The sequence below is a fragment of the Gymnogyps californianus genome, chromosome 12 (assembly GCF_018139145.2).
Source record: "Gymnogyps californianus isolate 813 chromosome 12, ASM1813914v2, whole genome shotgun sequence".
Lineage (NCBI taxonomy): Eukaryota > Metazoa > Chordata > Aves > Accipitriformes > Cathartidae > Gymnogyps > Gymnogyps californianus.
In genome coordinates this window covers 12306928-12322411 of record NC_059482.1, presented here as the reverse complement: position 1 = coordinate 12322411, position 15484 = coordinate 12306928, and the positions used below count along the sequence as shown (strand labels likewise).

Genomic DNA, 15484 nt, shown 5'->3' with positions numbered 1-15484 from the left:
TGTCCTGAGTGAAGCAAAAACCCCTAATCTGTAGATCTAGCATATTCTTCCACTGGGGTTTGGGATATATACCTTGCAAACTCAGTATTCGGGTGAATTACATAGATGCATGATAACCCCAGAGAATATACCTCGTTTTTAAATGCTGCCATCTCAGCATGCAGTTTCTCAGGTCTGTAAAATGCCGAGCCATCACGGACTGCAAATCGTACATCTGTCTGTCTTCCATCAATGTTCATCACACTGAAGACAATGATATCACTAAGCTTAGCAGATAGCATTTTTGCTAGTAATTCCTTGAACTTGTCATGTCTCCTTTTGCCATGTTCATCTCTCCTTATGAACTCCTCTGCTGTGACACCTGAGTTGGGGATTCAAAAATAAACAAACATGAAATAGTGGGAGACCACAGGTTAATCTTTCCATTTATTTCTGATTTAACAATATGGAAACATACTGGAAAGTGCCCTACAGTGATAAGTAAATCAATTATTGATATAATAATACCTACATCACATAATCATTCAGTTCTAGAAGCAGCTGATCTAAACTCTCATCAGCAAATAAAACTAACCTGATAGACGCACAGTGGCTGAGTTTTGTATGGCTTCATCTTCCAGCTCTTTGACGTGGATTTGTACTGTAGATATAACATCAGGACAAACTCCATCAGAAACTCTAACTTTTAAGTTGTATATTCCTTGAGGAGTGTTATCCACCATCATCAAAGAACCAGTCCTCTGATTTAATCTGAAAGACCTAGACATAAACCAAAACTGACAACTTACTTTATTCATTAACATAATTCAGAAGGCCTTACATGTTACTATGAAGGTTATACGATCAAAACATATGGGAATTAGCAAACAACCTCAGAAAAGCACCAGAAACACCTTAATTCAGAAATTACAATCTGCAGAGCTTATAGAAAGATGTTTCTGCCACTCCCAAACCCCTTGACTTTCCCAATCCCGAATAAAAGCAGTGTGTAGTTGAACCACGGTGTTCAACATAGTCACTATGGGCAGGTCTATGAGATAACAGAAAGTGACAAAACCACACACAGTCGTTCCAGATTCTCATTTATCCATCTGGAACAGGGTAAGGTCTGTATGAAATCTCTGATATCATCTTCATTTGCTACCTCAAAGGGACAGTAATCAGTAATTATGGAAATATTCCATGACCACTATTATGGAACAGTAACCTCTTAATATGGAAACAGGCCCAGGGGCTGCTGACAGACAGAAAGTCAGTCTTTCATTTTGGGCTACATACAGCTTTTAAACTCTTATTCACAGTGGAGACAAAAATTCACATTCATTTTCACATCCATTTTCTTTATTTCAAACAGCATACAATTATGCTATATGCCATCTCATTTTATGATATGAACAAAAAATGTGTAAGTAGGAATTAAGGATCCAATTCAACATTTCAATTAACAGAAAAAACTCCACTAATCTAAGAGTCATGGTTTTTGCATGCAATTGTAAATTTAGCCATCAACAGAGATCACCACATTCCCTTTACCACTTCTGATGAAATGATTCCATTCTGCCCTTTTAAATCTGGGATTTGTATTCCATTAACTCTAACATTTGAGGGCAAGTATTAAAAACTCTGCCTATTTTTAAATTGCATCTTACACAATGCACTTTTTTAAATAAATTAATGATATCTGAGTAAAAATCAACATCATGATCTGATCCTGCATTCTCTTGGAAAAACTCTTTCATGCATTAATTTCTTAATACCTAGTTACCCAAGTAAAGAAGAAAAACAGCATTCAGAAGGTACATTCCTTAATACACTCAATAACCCTGGCTTTATGCACATCCTGAACAAGAGAAATACACGGTGAGTAAAATAATTGCAGAAGCATAAATATTACTCATTGTGACACAAATACAATCCTCACTTGAGCAGTTTTCCTTCAGAAAGAAATGTTTTATTGTCCCAGTCATCTTGATCTGGTGCAAACACTTCCCCAAGCACTGTCGTTGACCATTTTCCTGTTGAAATAAATTATAATAAATCTGCATTTAATTTTTGCTTTTCAGTGCACTTTATATACTGCCACATTCATTACTGCATTTATTATTTTCAGATTCCTGCTCAACTTGGTGATGGTTATGATCCAAGATTCTTAAAATAATGCATAGCCTGTCATATGATTTCTGCCAGTTCTAGAAAGGTGAGTACGCTATGGATGTCACATGAAAAAAGAAAAGCTGAAAACAACACAAAACAAGAACAGAATGATACATAAATACAACTCTATACAAAATTCTCAGACAAAAAAAAAAAAAAAAAATCACCACATCAGGAGTTAATCCCCAAATGTTTCACTGGTACTCTACTATTTCAAACAGCACACCAGGGGAATCCAGCAAAAGAGGGAGAGCATCTCGTGGGGTGCAGCTGGGAGAGAAGGACATGACCGAGAAAAGGAAATGGGCAAGAAGCCACCAAGCTGTGCCAGTTCTTGGCCCTTTTTTCAGGCCCCTGTGGGCTGTCACAGAAGTGGAACATCCAAGCAGCTGTTCTAAAATAGCAAAAGGAGTAACTCCAGGGAAGGAGACCTTTGAATTCCACAGCCAGGATCCAGCAAAATGGGAAATTTTTAAGGTTCAAATCTGGAGCCAATCCACCCTAGAAACTTCATTCTCTCATTTCTACAGTAGGATCTGGTCACATCTTTTTCTAATTTAGGCGTACTGAATTCAGCAAAAATAACTCATTGCAAAAATACCTTATGTAGGTTAATCTTCTCTAATATTTATCAGAAATTCTACTATTGTAATGATAACTGCAATATAGCCAAGTCTATCTGGAATGGAGTATTTGGGGAAAGGCATAATAAACCATGCTTAATAAGGGCCACCAGGACTAGTTTAAGGTCAAGTTTTACAGGTAATTTCAGGAAAAAACACAGTAATAGAAATTCAAGACAAATTTTAGAAAATATTATTAAACTATTCATCCTCTGCTAAACCACTCTGATGAGAAAATGTAAAGCATTCAGGTAATGGATGCATTTGCTCTGCTCTCTCCCACTACAATATTAAACCTCATAGTACTGTGGCTGCTAACACAGAGCAGCTCTCCTGCTTTCTTGTATTTATTATATTTTCAAGTATTTCTCGAACTAGGTACTGTGCACCACTCAAGAACACATCCAGAACAGCATCTTTTTTTTTTTCCCAGTTCAAAGACTACATGTTCTAGGAAGCAGTCACTTATTGCACCCCAAACATTATTCTTTTCCTAAAAAGGCACTGACCCAGCTTTCTCTTGGATCCTTTCTTGCCAGCAGAAAGCCTCCCTCCACAAGATTTCTATCCTGCTCAGCCACGCAGTGGCTGTCACAGTGGAGGTGGGACTGGTCTACAATTTCTGGGTGGGGCTCATCTATGAACCTCTGTTTCTCTAAGTTGCTTCAGTTCTGCCATTCTCATCTCCAGATCTCTCAGCGTCAGATACTTTCTGAATCATGTGTGAGCACACAAAAAACTTTTCCTCTGTGTAGGTGAAAACTAGTGAACGGAAAACAGATTTTATTAGTTTATAAAAATACTGCTTTTTCTGCAAGTGCAATATATACTTGTTTGCAGCTAACAGTTTTTTGGCAGATGATCTTTTACACACTAGGGTCTGAGCTTTGCAAATACACTTTACTCCTTCTACTTTATTTAGTAGTTTACAGAATTGGAGTTTCAGTTTCAAAATATGTAAACCATTTAAAAAATAAATTAAGAACTGCAAGAGAGAAATTACGTAAAACTGCGCCATATTAATGAATCTGATATAATATCCAGATAGCACTTACCTTTGTAACTGTACACATAGACTTCCTTATGGCCAGACTCATGGCAGTTGTCATTTTCATCACCAATTGTTATAGTTAGGGTGTTTGTAGAGCTCATAGCTGGAATCCCACTATCTGTTATAACTATTGGCAGATGAAACACCTTCTGCTTTTCTCTGTCAAAGGACTTCAAAGCAGTTACAGTTGCTGTGTTATTTCTGTTGTCAGTAAGAGAAAAGTCCAGAGAAGTCTCATAATCTGGTGGCAAAGAAAATGTAAAGGGTGGCCCATTTTCCTCACTGTCCGGATCAAATGCATGAAGCAGTTTTGATGTGTGGTTCATATACACTATTTCAGGCCTCAATAGATTTTCCCAAACTACAGGCATGTACGGTGCCTCAAACCTTGGTCCATTGTCATTAACATCAAGCAAGTTAAGCAAAACTGTAATGCTTCCAGTGCGGGCAGGTGTCCCTCGATCTGAAGCTTGTACAATTAAACTGTATTTTTGAATGACTTCACGATCTAGTGTATTTGCCACAATCACGTGGCCATGTTGGTCAACCACAAACTGTCTCATAGGATCCGAATCTGACTTTATAGAATATATAATGTTCCCATTCAAACCAGAATCCTTGTCTGCAGCTCTCACTGTGGTTACCGTAGTACCTACAGGCGTGTTTTCAAAGAAATGGCCTGTCTGAATAAACTGAGAAAGGAAAACTGGGCTGTGGTCGTTAGAGTCTTCAACTTCAATGAGGCACACTGCAATACTAGAAAAATCAAAATCTTCCACTGTAATAGTAAGATTAAACTGCTTTTCACGTGCATTCTCAAAATCCAATTTTTTTTTCAGTCGAATAGTGGCACATTGCCATTCTTTGTCATTCTCAATAGAAAACTTCTGATCTGGGTCTCCCCCGATGATACTGAATATTAAGTCAGCATTGTCCCCAACATCCGCATCTGTAGCGCACACTTGCAGAACTTCTGAGTTGATGGCACTGTTCTCAGGAATTGTTGCCTGCCACTTCTTTTTTGTGAATTCAGGTACATGATCATTGATGTCTGCAATCCAGATAGTGGCAGTGCCAGTTCCTGTTAGTCCTCCCCCATCTCTTGCTTCAACAGTAAGAAAATAATTGTCAGTCCTTTCTCTGTCTAGCGTTCCCCCCGCTACATGGATTGTACCAGTATTGGGATTGATATTAAACATGTCAGTACCAAACTCATTTTTTACATTCTCTGTTATCCTGTAAGTCAGGACAGCATTAAGACCTACATTTGGATCATCACGATCAACTGCACCCATTTCCATGACTAACGTGTCTGCAGGAGAATTTTCAAAGACACTCCCATTGCAATCATGAGGCATGCATGTGAACATGGGTGCATTGTCATTTATATCCCACACATTAATAATTACATCAGCAAATCCCGTAAGTCCTTCTCCACCTTCATCAGTAGCCAATACAACAAATCTCCACAATGCGCTCTCTTCCCGATCCAGCATCTTGTGTGAGTAAATGCTGCCCGTTTTCTCATCTATTGTGAAAATATCAGCTGCACCATGCCCGTGCAATGAGTATCTCAAATCTCCTTCATCCACATTACTATCAGGATCATTTGCCATAACCTATGAAAGTTTTGAAAACAAAGACATAGAAATTATAAAATATGGAATGATTCCATTATATCCTCTATGCTGCTACAGTCTAAAGGAGTCCAAGCAAAAGTATATCACATGCTATTAATATGTGCATGCCAGATGAATGGCAAATGAGAGGTGGCCGAGGGACAATTCAGAGTAGATAAATACACTTTGCACTAGAATAACAATGTAGATACTCTAATACTGAAATAATATTTTATTTTTTCATATTTGTAGAGGTAATTTAACTATGCTATTCTGATAGCTACTTTAAAATGTTAATGATTTGCTTTTTAGGATCACAAACGATCCATCCTGCTTATCCTACTTACTATCTTTGTAATTACTTTCCCATAAAAGTCCATTTCTCTTCAGCCACTGACAAAAAACACCTCAGTAAAACTAAATTTCATTAATATAGCTGTGCTGGATTATTAACATAATTGTACCAGAGTAATCTGTGCTCTTTCACTGAAATATTATAATCTCTGAAACTGCATACACTACCTGAAGTACAAAGACTGGTAACCCATCCAGTTCCTCAATTATACTTCCATAGTATTCATTGATAGAGAAAACTGGAGTCTCATCATTTTTATTAATGACATTGATGATGATAACTGCATAATCTTCCCATTTCCCGTCAGAGGCCAACAAGTGAATCTCATACATTTTTGTTTCTTCATAATCCAGTGGTTGGGCAATAAAAATGGCTCCTGTTTCTGGTTCTACATCAAGTACTCCTCCTGTGTTTCCAGCTGTGATCTGATACCGTAATTTAGCATTTGTTCCTGTCAATTACCAACAGTGTCAGAAAACACACATTTGAAGTAGATTAAAACATGGGATGTTAAGATGAAGTACAAATCATACGATAACTGATTTTGGTACTATAGTTTTGCGGTCTTTTAAAACACGCAGCTATGTCAGATTACTTATCAGCATTTTCAATTCTGATATGTTCAATTGTAATTTGTGTCTAATTATAAAATGTGTCTTTGCAATGAAGTATTAATTCTGCTTTTACTTACGATCCCTCGAATTCACTGAAGGATCAATATGACTGGCCAAGGCTATGGGACAAATTCTTATTTGCTAACACCCAGCATGTAAGAACGAGTGATCATAAAATAATTCATACCATAGAACCATTCTGCACTCATATTCATTTATGCATAGACTTTACCAATAAACAGGATAATAATGTATCAAGCCAGAGGAGACAGTCCTAACAGAACTTCTCAAAATTTCAGATGCAGTACCAATTTGCCAATGGTTTTAGATCAAGTAAAGACTTTCAGCCTTTCTGCAAGCTCTACCTTCACATTACCATTCTTCTCTTCTTCCCTTCTTTCACAGCTACATCTTTAATCATTTACTTTATTAAGAGGACAGAAACAAAGTGCCATATATCCATCACATCAGGTCCCCGATCCAACACTGTAGAGTAGATTTACAGGCAGCCTAAGTAATAAACCGAAAGTTCCTTCAGTAGGTAAATCCTTCTTCAATACAACTTAGCCACATTTGCCTCAACCTCCTTGAGTGGGTGAGGAATCAAATGCAGCCAGGATGTACTTGCACCTCACAGACATGCTGACAGAACAGCCCTTTCGGACTTGTGCAACAAAAAAAGCATGGTTTCACCATACAGCAAAGTGAAATCAGTAGCGCACCATGGCCAAAAGATGGAAGTCTGTACTGTTCCCTCTCTTATTTATGAGCACTGGTTACGTACTTATTTTTACATGACTTATGGCTGAATTCCTGACTGATTTACAGATAAAGCAATACAGCTAAGACTCATCATATGCATTTAGGAAGTCCAGTGTCAAGTATGAGAACGTGTACCAAAAAAAATAAAGAACAATACAACTGTACTGTCCATAGCGAAAGCAAACAAATCTCACTGAAATCAAGTCTGATTCATTCTAGTTAACCAGGACATTTTTATTGGCACCCATTTGTAAGAAAATGATATGACCTATAATAAATTTGTAGTTGCTGGCACAGAAATTATTCCCCATCATCCCACATTAATGCATTGCCTCCCGAAATAAGAGTTATTTGACTTATGCCTCACAGCTCCATTATGAACTAATGTTCATGCCCAATCAGTTCACACTTAAAGAAGTTTTAAAATCTAGAGGCAAAAAGACATTTTCCTTTCTAACACCACTAAATATGTCTTGGTGTGCTGAAATTAACTCATTAATATTTTAGACACAGCTATGGGGAATTCCAATACTTTACCTTCATCTTCATCATTAGCACTGACTGTAATGACAGTTGAGCCCACATCCTGGTCTTCATCCACATTTACTTCATAGACACTCTGAGTGAAGACAGGCTTGTTATCATTCACATCGCTGATAAAAACACGCACGTAGGCCGTGTCTAGAGAGACAAGAAACAAGAGATTAAAATACTCAGCTGTGCCACTTCTGTCAGCTACAATTCCTTAAACTGTCTAGCTGCACATTAAATGAAGACGAATATGCAGACAATACAGAAACAAACCCTTAGGGTTGTGGACAATATATATATCAACATTACTCAAAAGCACTTGGATATCAAATGAATGTCACATCCAATTTGTTTAAACAGATAATATGTGAATACGTGATGCCTAATAGGGCAATTGTACAGTTTTTAGTCATAACTTTTTGTCCTGAAGCCACAAAAGCCAAATTTTAAGTCTTTATTTAAGCACAGCCATCAACTGAGAATGGGATTTTCTATCTTGAACTTTCCTGCTTCATACTTCATAATTACTTTTGACTGAATACAGTACCATATGCACTGCTTTGGGAAACACCTCCACTACCCAAAGATCTGCATCCTACGGATAATGGGTGCATCTTTGCTAGCTAGGAAATACTCTCTAAACCCTAACTATGAAGCCCTAGTTTTATTTTAATTTCAGAACAAAAAACTTGTCTCATCATCATATAAAATATCTCTGACACAACTGTTGCACAGACAAACAGAAAAAAAAAAACCCCACCAAATCAAAACAACAGACACTCTTTCACAAGTACACTTGAAGAAAAGGAAATTAACATTTAACCTTCCATTTCAGAGCTTCTGTTTTCAGAGACCAACCCATGTAAAATCATTCTTGCAACAGACATCTGTCTCTTACCAGAGTTTGGCTTCCCATGTTTTCCAGGTCGAGCCGATTCAGAGCCATCTACTGACTTGACTTCTAGAAGATAGGACTGCTTCTTCTCTCTATCAAACACTGAGGCACTGTATATCGAGCCTGTCTGTGAGTCCAAGCGAAAATATGTGTAGTCTCTGCCACTGTCATGTAACAGGGAGTAAGTTATCTAAAGGGTTAAAAAGAAGTTGTTGATCTATACCTTCCTTTGGTTGGATAGTTCACAACTAAACAAGTACTTAAAGAGAGGAAGAACAGTCTTGTGTTTGAGAACTTCATCACGGCAAGGAAAGCTGGGCAGAACTGCCAGCTTGAGCAATCTAGTTTGAAGTCAATTAACTTCCTTGCATGCTGACTGCCAATCCATAAAGGAAATAAATTTGTCCTGTCTAATCAGTTCCTGAGTTCACTAGTTCACGTTTGCACAGTGCTTGTGCAACAGCACTCAAACTCGGCTAAAGATCCCAGGTACTACTATAATAGCCACAGGTGAGCTGATTTGAACTTGCTCGCTATCATGGACCATGTTCTAGTCTCTATTATATATATGTTTTCGTGCACTTGACTTCAGCTTGCACTCTTGTTCTAAGGATATACCTAATTTCAATTTTTAAAATCAGTAATGAATACATCCACTTTTGGTGTTAACTTGACATATTTCGTAAGGATTCAGTTTTCAGTACGCTCAATGATACACAACTCGCAGAAGCTTTTAAGGCATTTTTTCTTCCATTAATTTATCCAATCACATTTTAGGTCTATGTAGACCTTTCCAAACCAGAGCATTCTATAGCAAGTTTTTCACCTGAACTACAGGTTGTATAAATATTTCTTCTTTGTTTTCTGTCTCACACCTACTAGTTTTAGTTGCATTTTTCACATGGCAAGACAGAGAAACATGTAATTAACTACTTTATTTCACCTCATGCTTCCCTATTAGTCATCCCTTTTCTAGGTTGAACATTTCTAGTCTATTTAGCCATTGTTCATACAGAAGTTATTCCATACCTTTCATCACCAAAGATGTAGGTCCCCACTTGCTTACCTCACCATTCTGACCAAGGTCAAGGTCAGTGGCAGACACCTGAACAACAAATGTCCCAACACCAGCTCCCTCTGTTACTGAGGCTTCATAAATAGATGAAGTGAAGAATGGGACATTGTCATTGACATCTAAAACATCAAAAAGAGCACATAAAGAGAAAACTGTAAAACTTTAAAGAAAAAAAAAGTACGATTATACTATAACATCACTGAACAGCTTACACACCTGTTACATTAATATAGACCATAGCGAATGCTGCCAGAGGAACTGCAGCAACGTTCTGTGCTCGAACCCTCAGCAGAAAGCTCTTTGTTGTTTCATAATCTAGTGGCTCAGCTACCAGGATTGAAGCAGAACCATCATGTCTGTTTGGAGTCAGGTAGAAACGAACTGGCATGTTGGTCTCCGGAACAAGTCCCTCTTCCAGGTTGTAAGTCACACGGGGATCACCAAGGGGAGAAGTTGCTTTGATTGTCTGCATAGTTCAAAAAGTTTGCGTAATCAACACTTCTGTAAGTACAGCAACATTTCTAAAAGTTTTTGTGTATTGACTCTCCCAGATCTTCACCTTTCAACTGAAAACACCAGCAAGTATTTCCTGATACCAAATCTTAACCCTGCCTGATGCATCTCCAGGCCACAAACAGCTGCAGCCAAAGGTTACCAGTCATTACATGTTTGGTTACTCACTCTTTTATTCTAAAAATATGTATTTTGGAGTGACTTCATAAAGCTGTTCTGATTACTCATTCCGAGTAATCAAACTGAACAACTCCAAGTACTTCAAGCCCAATAATCACCTCAGGTAACACAGAAGCATTCAAAAAACTGTAACACCTATAGTGTTGTCCAAATGGGAAGGAAATTAAATAATGGTTGCACACATACAAATTAGAGCAAAAATTCTGGTTACTGTTAGCATTTCTGAAAGAAAACTGATAGCAGATCATTGGTCCCTACAATACACAAAATTGTTACAAAAGCTCACTGTATTTAAGCAAATCAGCAACATTCAGTTACTCTACAGCCTTAGAGCTAGAGACAGACAAACAAGTCTGTCCCAACCTTACCAAAATTGATGCATCTCGTGTAGTATTCTCTGGAATAACAACTTCATAGCTGTCTCTTTCCCACTGTGGAGGCTGATTTTTTGCACTGGTAATAGTTACCGCAAGTTCAACTTTACTGCTCCTATTACCTCCATCTGTAGCAATAACCTCTCGAATTATAGATGACCTCTGAACAGTAAAAAAGGTTTCATTACAGAGGGTTTTGATCAGGGCTCTGATGAGCTTCCCCCCCCCCCCAAAAAAAAAATGAATACATAAAATTAAAGGCACACTTAAAAAAACCTGCACAGAAGAACACCCACAACTGCAGAATACTGTGCACAGAATATGAAGTAGGTGCAAGGTCACTGAAAATTCTGCTATTTGCTTTACTTAAGATTGTTGGAAAATGTTGCTATTTGTCTCAATAAACCTTAGCAAATTTCACACAAAGTTTAAAACAAAACCAAAAAACCCCACTTTGTGGAGCACCTGAGTTCTTAAGCTTACCTATCAATAGTTTTTGTTATTAGGTCTGTAGGGTTCTTAGATTCAATAAAGAAAATATATTAAAAGGATACACTTTCACCAAAGTTTTGTGTGTCAGTTACTTAGAAGTTAAATTTCAATATTAAAAGTATCTAATAGGTATTTAAAGATTGACATCTACAATAATATTTTTTGTTTCAACACAAATTACTTTACAACTCTAAAAATATCAAACTGCTTATGTAGGTATTTAGAAATGGCTGAAACTGGTAAATTTTAGTTAACTACATGCAACAACTTTGTTCATTATGCCTTCACCTTCCTGAGGGATAGCTATGCTTAGTCTACCATGACTAACATGTATCAAGTTGGGAATCTGTATCAGAATCAAAATTTCACAGTCTTTCACATTCAGGTTTGTGTCTTAACTCATTGCCTGTTAACATAGTGAAGTCCCACACCTGGGTTCTTGCTCCCCGGCTTACGGTCTCAGCCCTCCAGCCCTTGGTATTAGTATGCCAAAGCTAATGAAATGGGAAGAACAAGTTCTCAGAGGCAGTGCTGTCAGCTGCTACTTTCCAGCTGAGAGCAGGGCTTGCTTATATGCATTTCACAGTCAATGAACTCATCAGCTAAAAGCCTTAGACTCATGTTTAATTTAAACATGATGTATTGATCCTTTAATGTGAAGGGGTAACACAAACTTGTGACCTCAGTCCCTCCTATGATACATTGAGACAGACAGCTTAAAAATGAAAGCAAGTGCCATACCCGAGATATGGGTTGGTTCACAAACACCCAGCCTGTAGTAGGATTAATTTGTAAATAATTTGGTTCTTCATTTGCTATAGAATATGTAATGGCAGCATTTGAGCTGTAGTCATCATCATGGGCTGCAATACGAAGAAAGCTGGTCCCAACTCTTGTGTCCTCTCTTAGGAAATCTAATTTAAGGAAAAGATATTTCAAACTGGTCATTAATTCACTGAAGTACCATGAACATCTCACTAAGAAACGAAGAAATACTAAAGTCATAACGTATGGAAGCTATAACTTTATCTTCCTTGGAACAATGGTCATAAAAATCAAACTGAATATTTTAAAGAGCTGCTATCACTCCAGAGCTATGGATCATATTTGAACTTCATATTATCACATTCATAACCTCTAATTCTTATTTCTCGTAAGATACTACTTTTTTTTTGTCTTGTATTTTTACTAAGGGACTAATTGCTCTGTATAATATATACATAAAAGGAATTTTAATTTATTGCATAAAACCAGAATCACAGAATCATTAGAATGGTTTGGGTTGGAAGGCACCTTAAAGACCATCTAGTTCCAACCCCCCTGCCACGGGCAGGGACACCTTCCACTAGATCAGGTTGCTCAAAGCCCCATCCAGCCTGGCCTTGAACACTTTCAGGGAGGCAGCATCCACAACTTCTCTGGGCAACCTGCTCCAGTGCCTCACGACCCTCACAGTGAAGAGTTTCTTCCTAATATCTAATCTAAATCTACCCTCTTTCAGTTTATAACCGTTACCCCTCATCCTATCGCTACACTCCCTGAGATAAAGACTCCCTCCCCATCTTTCCTGTAGGCCCCCTTTAAGAACTGGAAGGCCACTATAAGGTTTCCCCAGAGCCTTCTCTTCTCCAGGTTAAACAACCTCAACTCTCTCAGCCTATCCTCATAGGGGAGAAGAAAAGGACCACATTGTCAGAAACTACTTTCTAGGATTTGCATAGTATAACTAATTGAGAATGATCAGTATTCTTTTTTTTATGAATATTATACATGCCTCTGGGTGTTTATCCATAAACAGGAAGGGGGTTTTGGACAACCAAGAAGGAAAGGTAAAACAACAAACAATGAAGAATTATGAATTTCAGATGGGAAAAGTATGTAATCAAAAGTTATGACAAAAATCTATTAATCAGAAAACAAAGGATAAGTTAGTGCTCAGCGCTGCACACTTACGTTCTTATTACAACGTTCACATCTCTCTGTAGTACCATAGATATTTGGTATACTCAGATAAGGAAAGATACTGACATGGCTATTGTTTCAAGGAATTTTCCCATGACACTCAGGAAGGCCTATGAGTCAAGACTGTACTTGTTACATTGCACGTTATGCAGAATAACAATTCTGCAATTAGTAAGTGCATCTCTGGCTGCAATCACCTAGATGGTCACACGACATACTGCCAGAAAAGACAAAACCCAAAAATCAGACATCAGGTAAGCTCACACTCAGGGCACTGAAACTCTATCCAATGACTCTCAATTACATTCATAGTGGGTGTTTTCAAATCTGGGATCATTGTCATTTTGGTCCAGGATGATAATATTTATCTGACATATTCCAATGAGCGGTTCTGCTGCCTGATCTGTTGCTGTCACAGTGACAGGATATTCCCTCTGTTTTTCTCGATCAAATACCTGAACAGTTGTCAGAATTCCTGAAAACAAATTAAATACCAGCGAGTTAAAATACTATGCATTTGACAATATTCTACATTTAGATGCTTATTTGTCTGTCAATACGTTGAGATACAATGCAATAGGTTAAATACACCTATAATGTGAACTTCAGGCTCAAGGACCCAATCACAAGATATAACAATTTCAACAGCTTAAACTGTACTGCTCAGGCAGATACAAACTTCATATACACTCACATCTACACACAACTGGACTTAAATTTAGAAAATGGAGATAAGTACCAAACTAACTTTCAGAGAATGAGTTTATAAAAAATATTTCTTTTGAAGAGCAGTAAGTACAGGGTAAAGGCATGTTTCATGTCTTTTATCCTCCAAAAGTTCAGCTTGAATTTAGTTTTGGTCTTCCAAGACTTAGTCTCTTTGCTGTTTGTAAGACTACTGTCATTTGGATAAATCATTTATATGCCATTAGCAATGTTGCAAGATAATGAGCACTTAAAATATGGTGTTTTTTTTAAATCCGGTTACAAAAACACACAAGTTATTTCACACAGCAGAACTTCCACGTTTCAGAGAGAACATCAGTTCTAGTTCAGTACTGGACATGTATGAAACTAAAAGCAGAATATTTGTTCATGCCGTTAATACAGTTTATATTTTGTCTGCTATCAAGAAACTAAATGAAGAAGCATGAAGTCTGATTTTATGTAAGCTTTTTTTCCATCAGTGTAACAAAGTGGTTTCTATATGCTGGTATCAGTTCTGATATTCGCTTTACCTGTGTCAGGATGAATACTGAATGCTGGTAGGACACCACCTCTGTGCATCAAGCCATATTTCACTATACCATTGGCTCCTTCATCAGCATCAGTGGCCTCAACCTGCAGTACAACTGTCCCTGAAGGCTGGTTTTCCAATACAGAAGCATGTTCCCGATAATACTGACACTAAGAGAAGGGAGGGGGGGAAGGGGGAAAAAAACCAAGGACTTACCATGCCATTTGATTTAAAGATATACTAGGGGGGAACAACACACATCATGAAGCCACTGAGCACCGCCAACTAATGAAAATATTTGGAGAAAAAGTTACAGTTGCATATACTTCCAAATGCGAATATTTTTCTATATTAGCAAAAGTCTTATAAAAAAGAGGGCATACACTTGCCCAAACCACAGAATGGCTTTGGTCAAAAAGGGATTTCTACACAAAGTAACTTTGTCGAGGACATATTACTAAGACTATCCAAGACTAACATGAATAGTCACTGACTTTTCAAAATATGCAACATTGCCCATCAACATTTTAGCCATCAGCATCAAACTTGAAACTTTTAGACAACAGATCTTTAATATGAATTAACATTCTGAAAACATATTCAAGTACCTATTTTTTACAGTACTTTACAAATTAAGCTAAAACACTTTCATTCTTCTCTCTTTCATCAGTTCCAGACATACAATCATCAAAAGAAGCCTGTGTAATTTAGAGAGGTATTCTGGAATATTCTGGAACAAGTCCACTGCATAGACAGCTATACCTATCAGTTCCTCCTCACATATGTCACACTGAACCTCCAAAAGTTATTCACTCAACCTCATCTTCTAAAATGCCAGAGATGAGACGTGGTTCAGGGAAAAGACAGTGCTCACAGGAGCTGTTCTGCCAGAAGAGGAGAGCAAACCCTGTAAGTCTTTGGAGAAGGATGGAACAGATGGAGAAGACAGCGGCATCAGGACTCAAAGAGAGACAAAACTAGACCACTTCTTGAATAGCTCATCTTGCAGCAACAACACAGTCTTAAACATTTACCACACAGTCTAAT

At 37.7% G+C, this 15484-nt stretch overlaps 1 protein-coding gene across 1 annotated transcript in view; it reads right to left on the bottom strand.

The window, feature by feature from the left end:
- The window catches only part of LOC127021137 (neural-cadherin-like), a 70829-nt gene that overhangs the window by 23497 nt on the left and 31848 nt on the right, over nucleotides 1-15484 (bottom strand). Inside the window, exons 9-21 of the mRNA XM_050904069.1 lie at nucleotides 14439-14607; nucleotides 13505-13675; nucleotides 11980-12152; nucleotides 10741-10908; nucleotides 9896-10145; nucleotides 9671-9798; nucleotides 8608-8794; nucleotides 7716-7859; nucleotides 5970-6253; nucleotides 3833-5447; nucleotides 1922-2015; nucleotides 575-759; nucleotides 132-361 (exon numbers count right to left, since the gene is read on the bottom strand). Coding sequence (XP_050760026.1) covers nucleotides 132-361; nucleotides 575-759; nucleotides 1922-2015; nucleotides 3833-5447; nucleotides 5970-6253; nucleotides 7716-7859; nucleotides 8608-8794; nucleotides 9671-9798; nucleotides 9896-10145; nucleotides 10741-10908; nucleotides 11980-12152; nucleotides 13505-13675; nucleotides 14439-14607 — 3798 coding nt within the window. The remainder of the gene's footprint in view (nucleotides 1-131; nucleotides 362-574; nucleotides 760-1921; nucleotides 2016-3832; nucleotides 5448-5969; nucleotides 6254-7715; nucleotides 7860-8607; nucleotides 8795-9670; nucleotides 9799-9895; nucleotides 10146-10740; nucleotides 10909-11979; nucleotides 12153-13504; nucleotides 13676-14438; nucleotides 14608-15484) is intronic.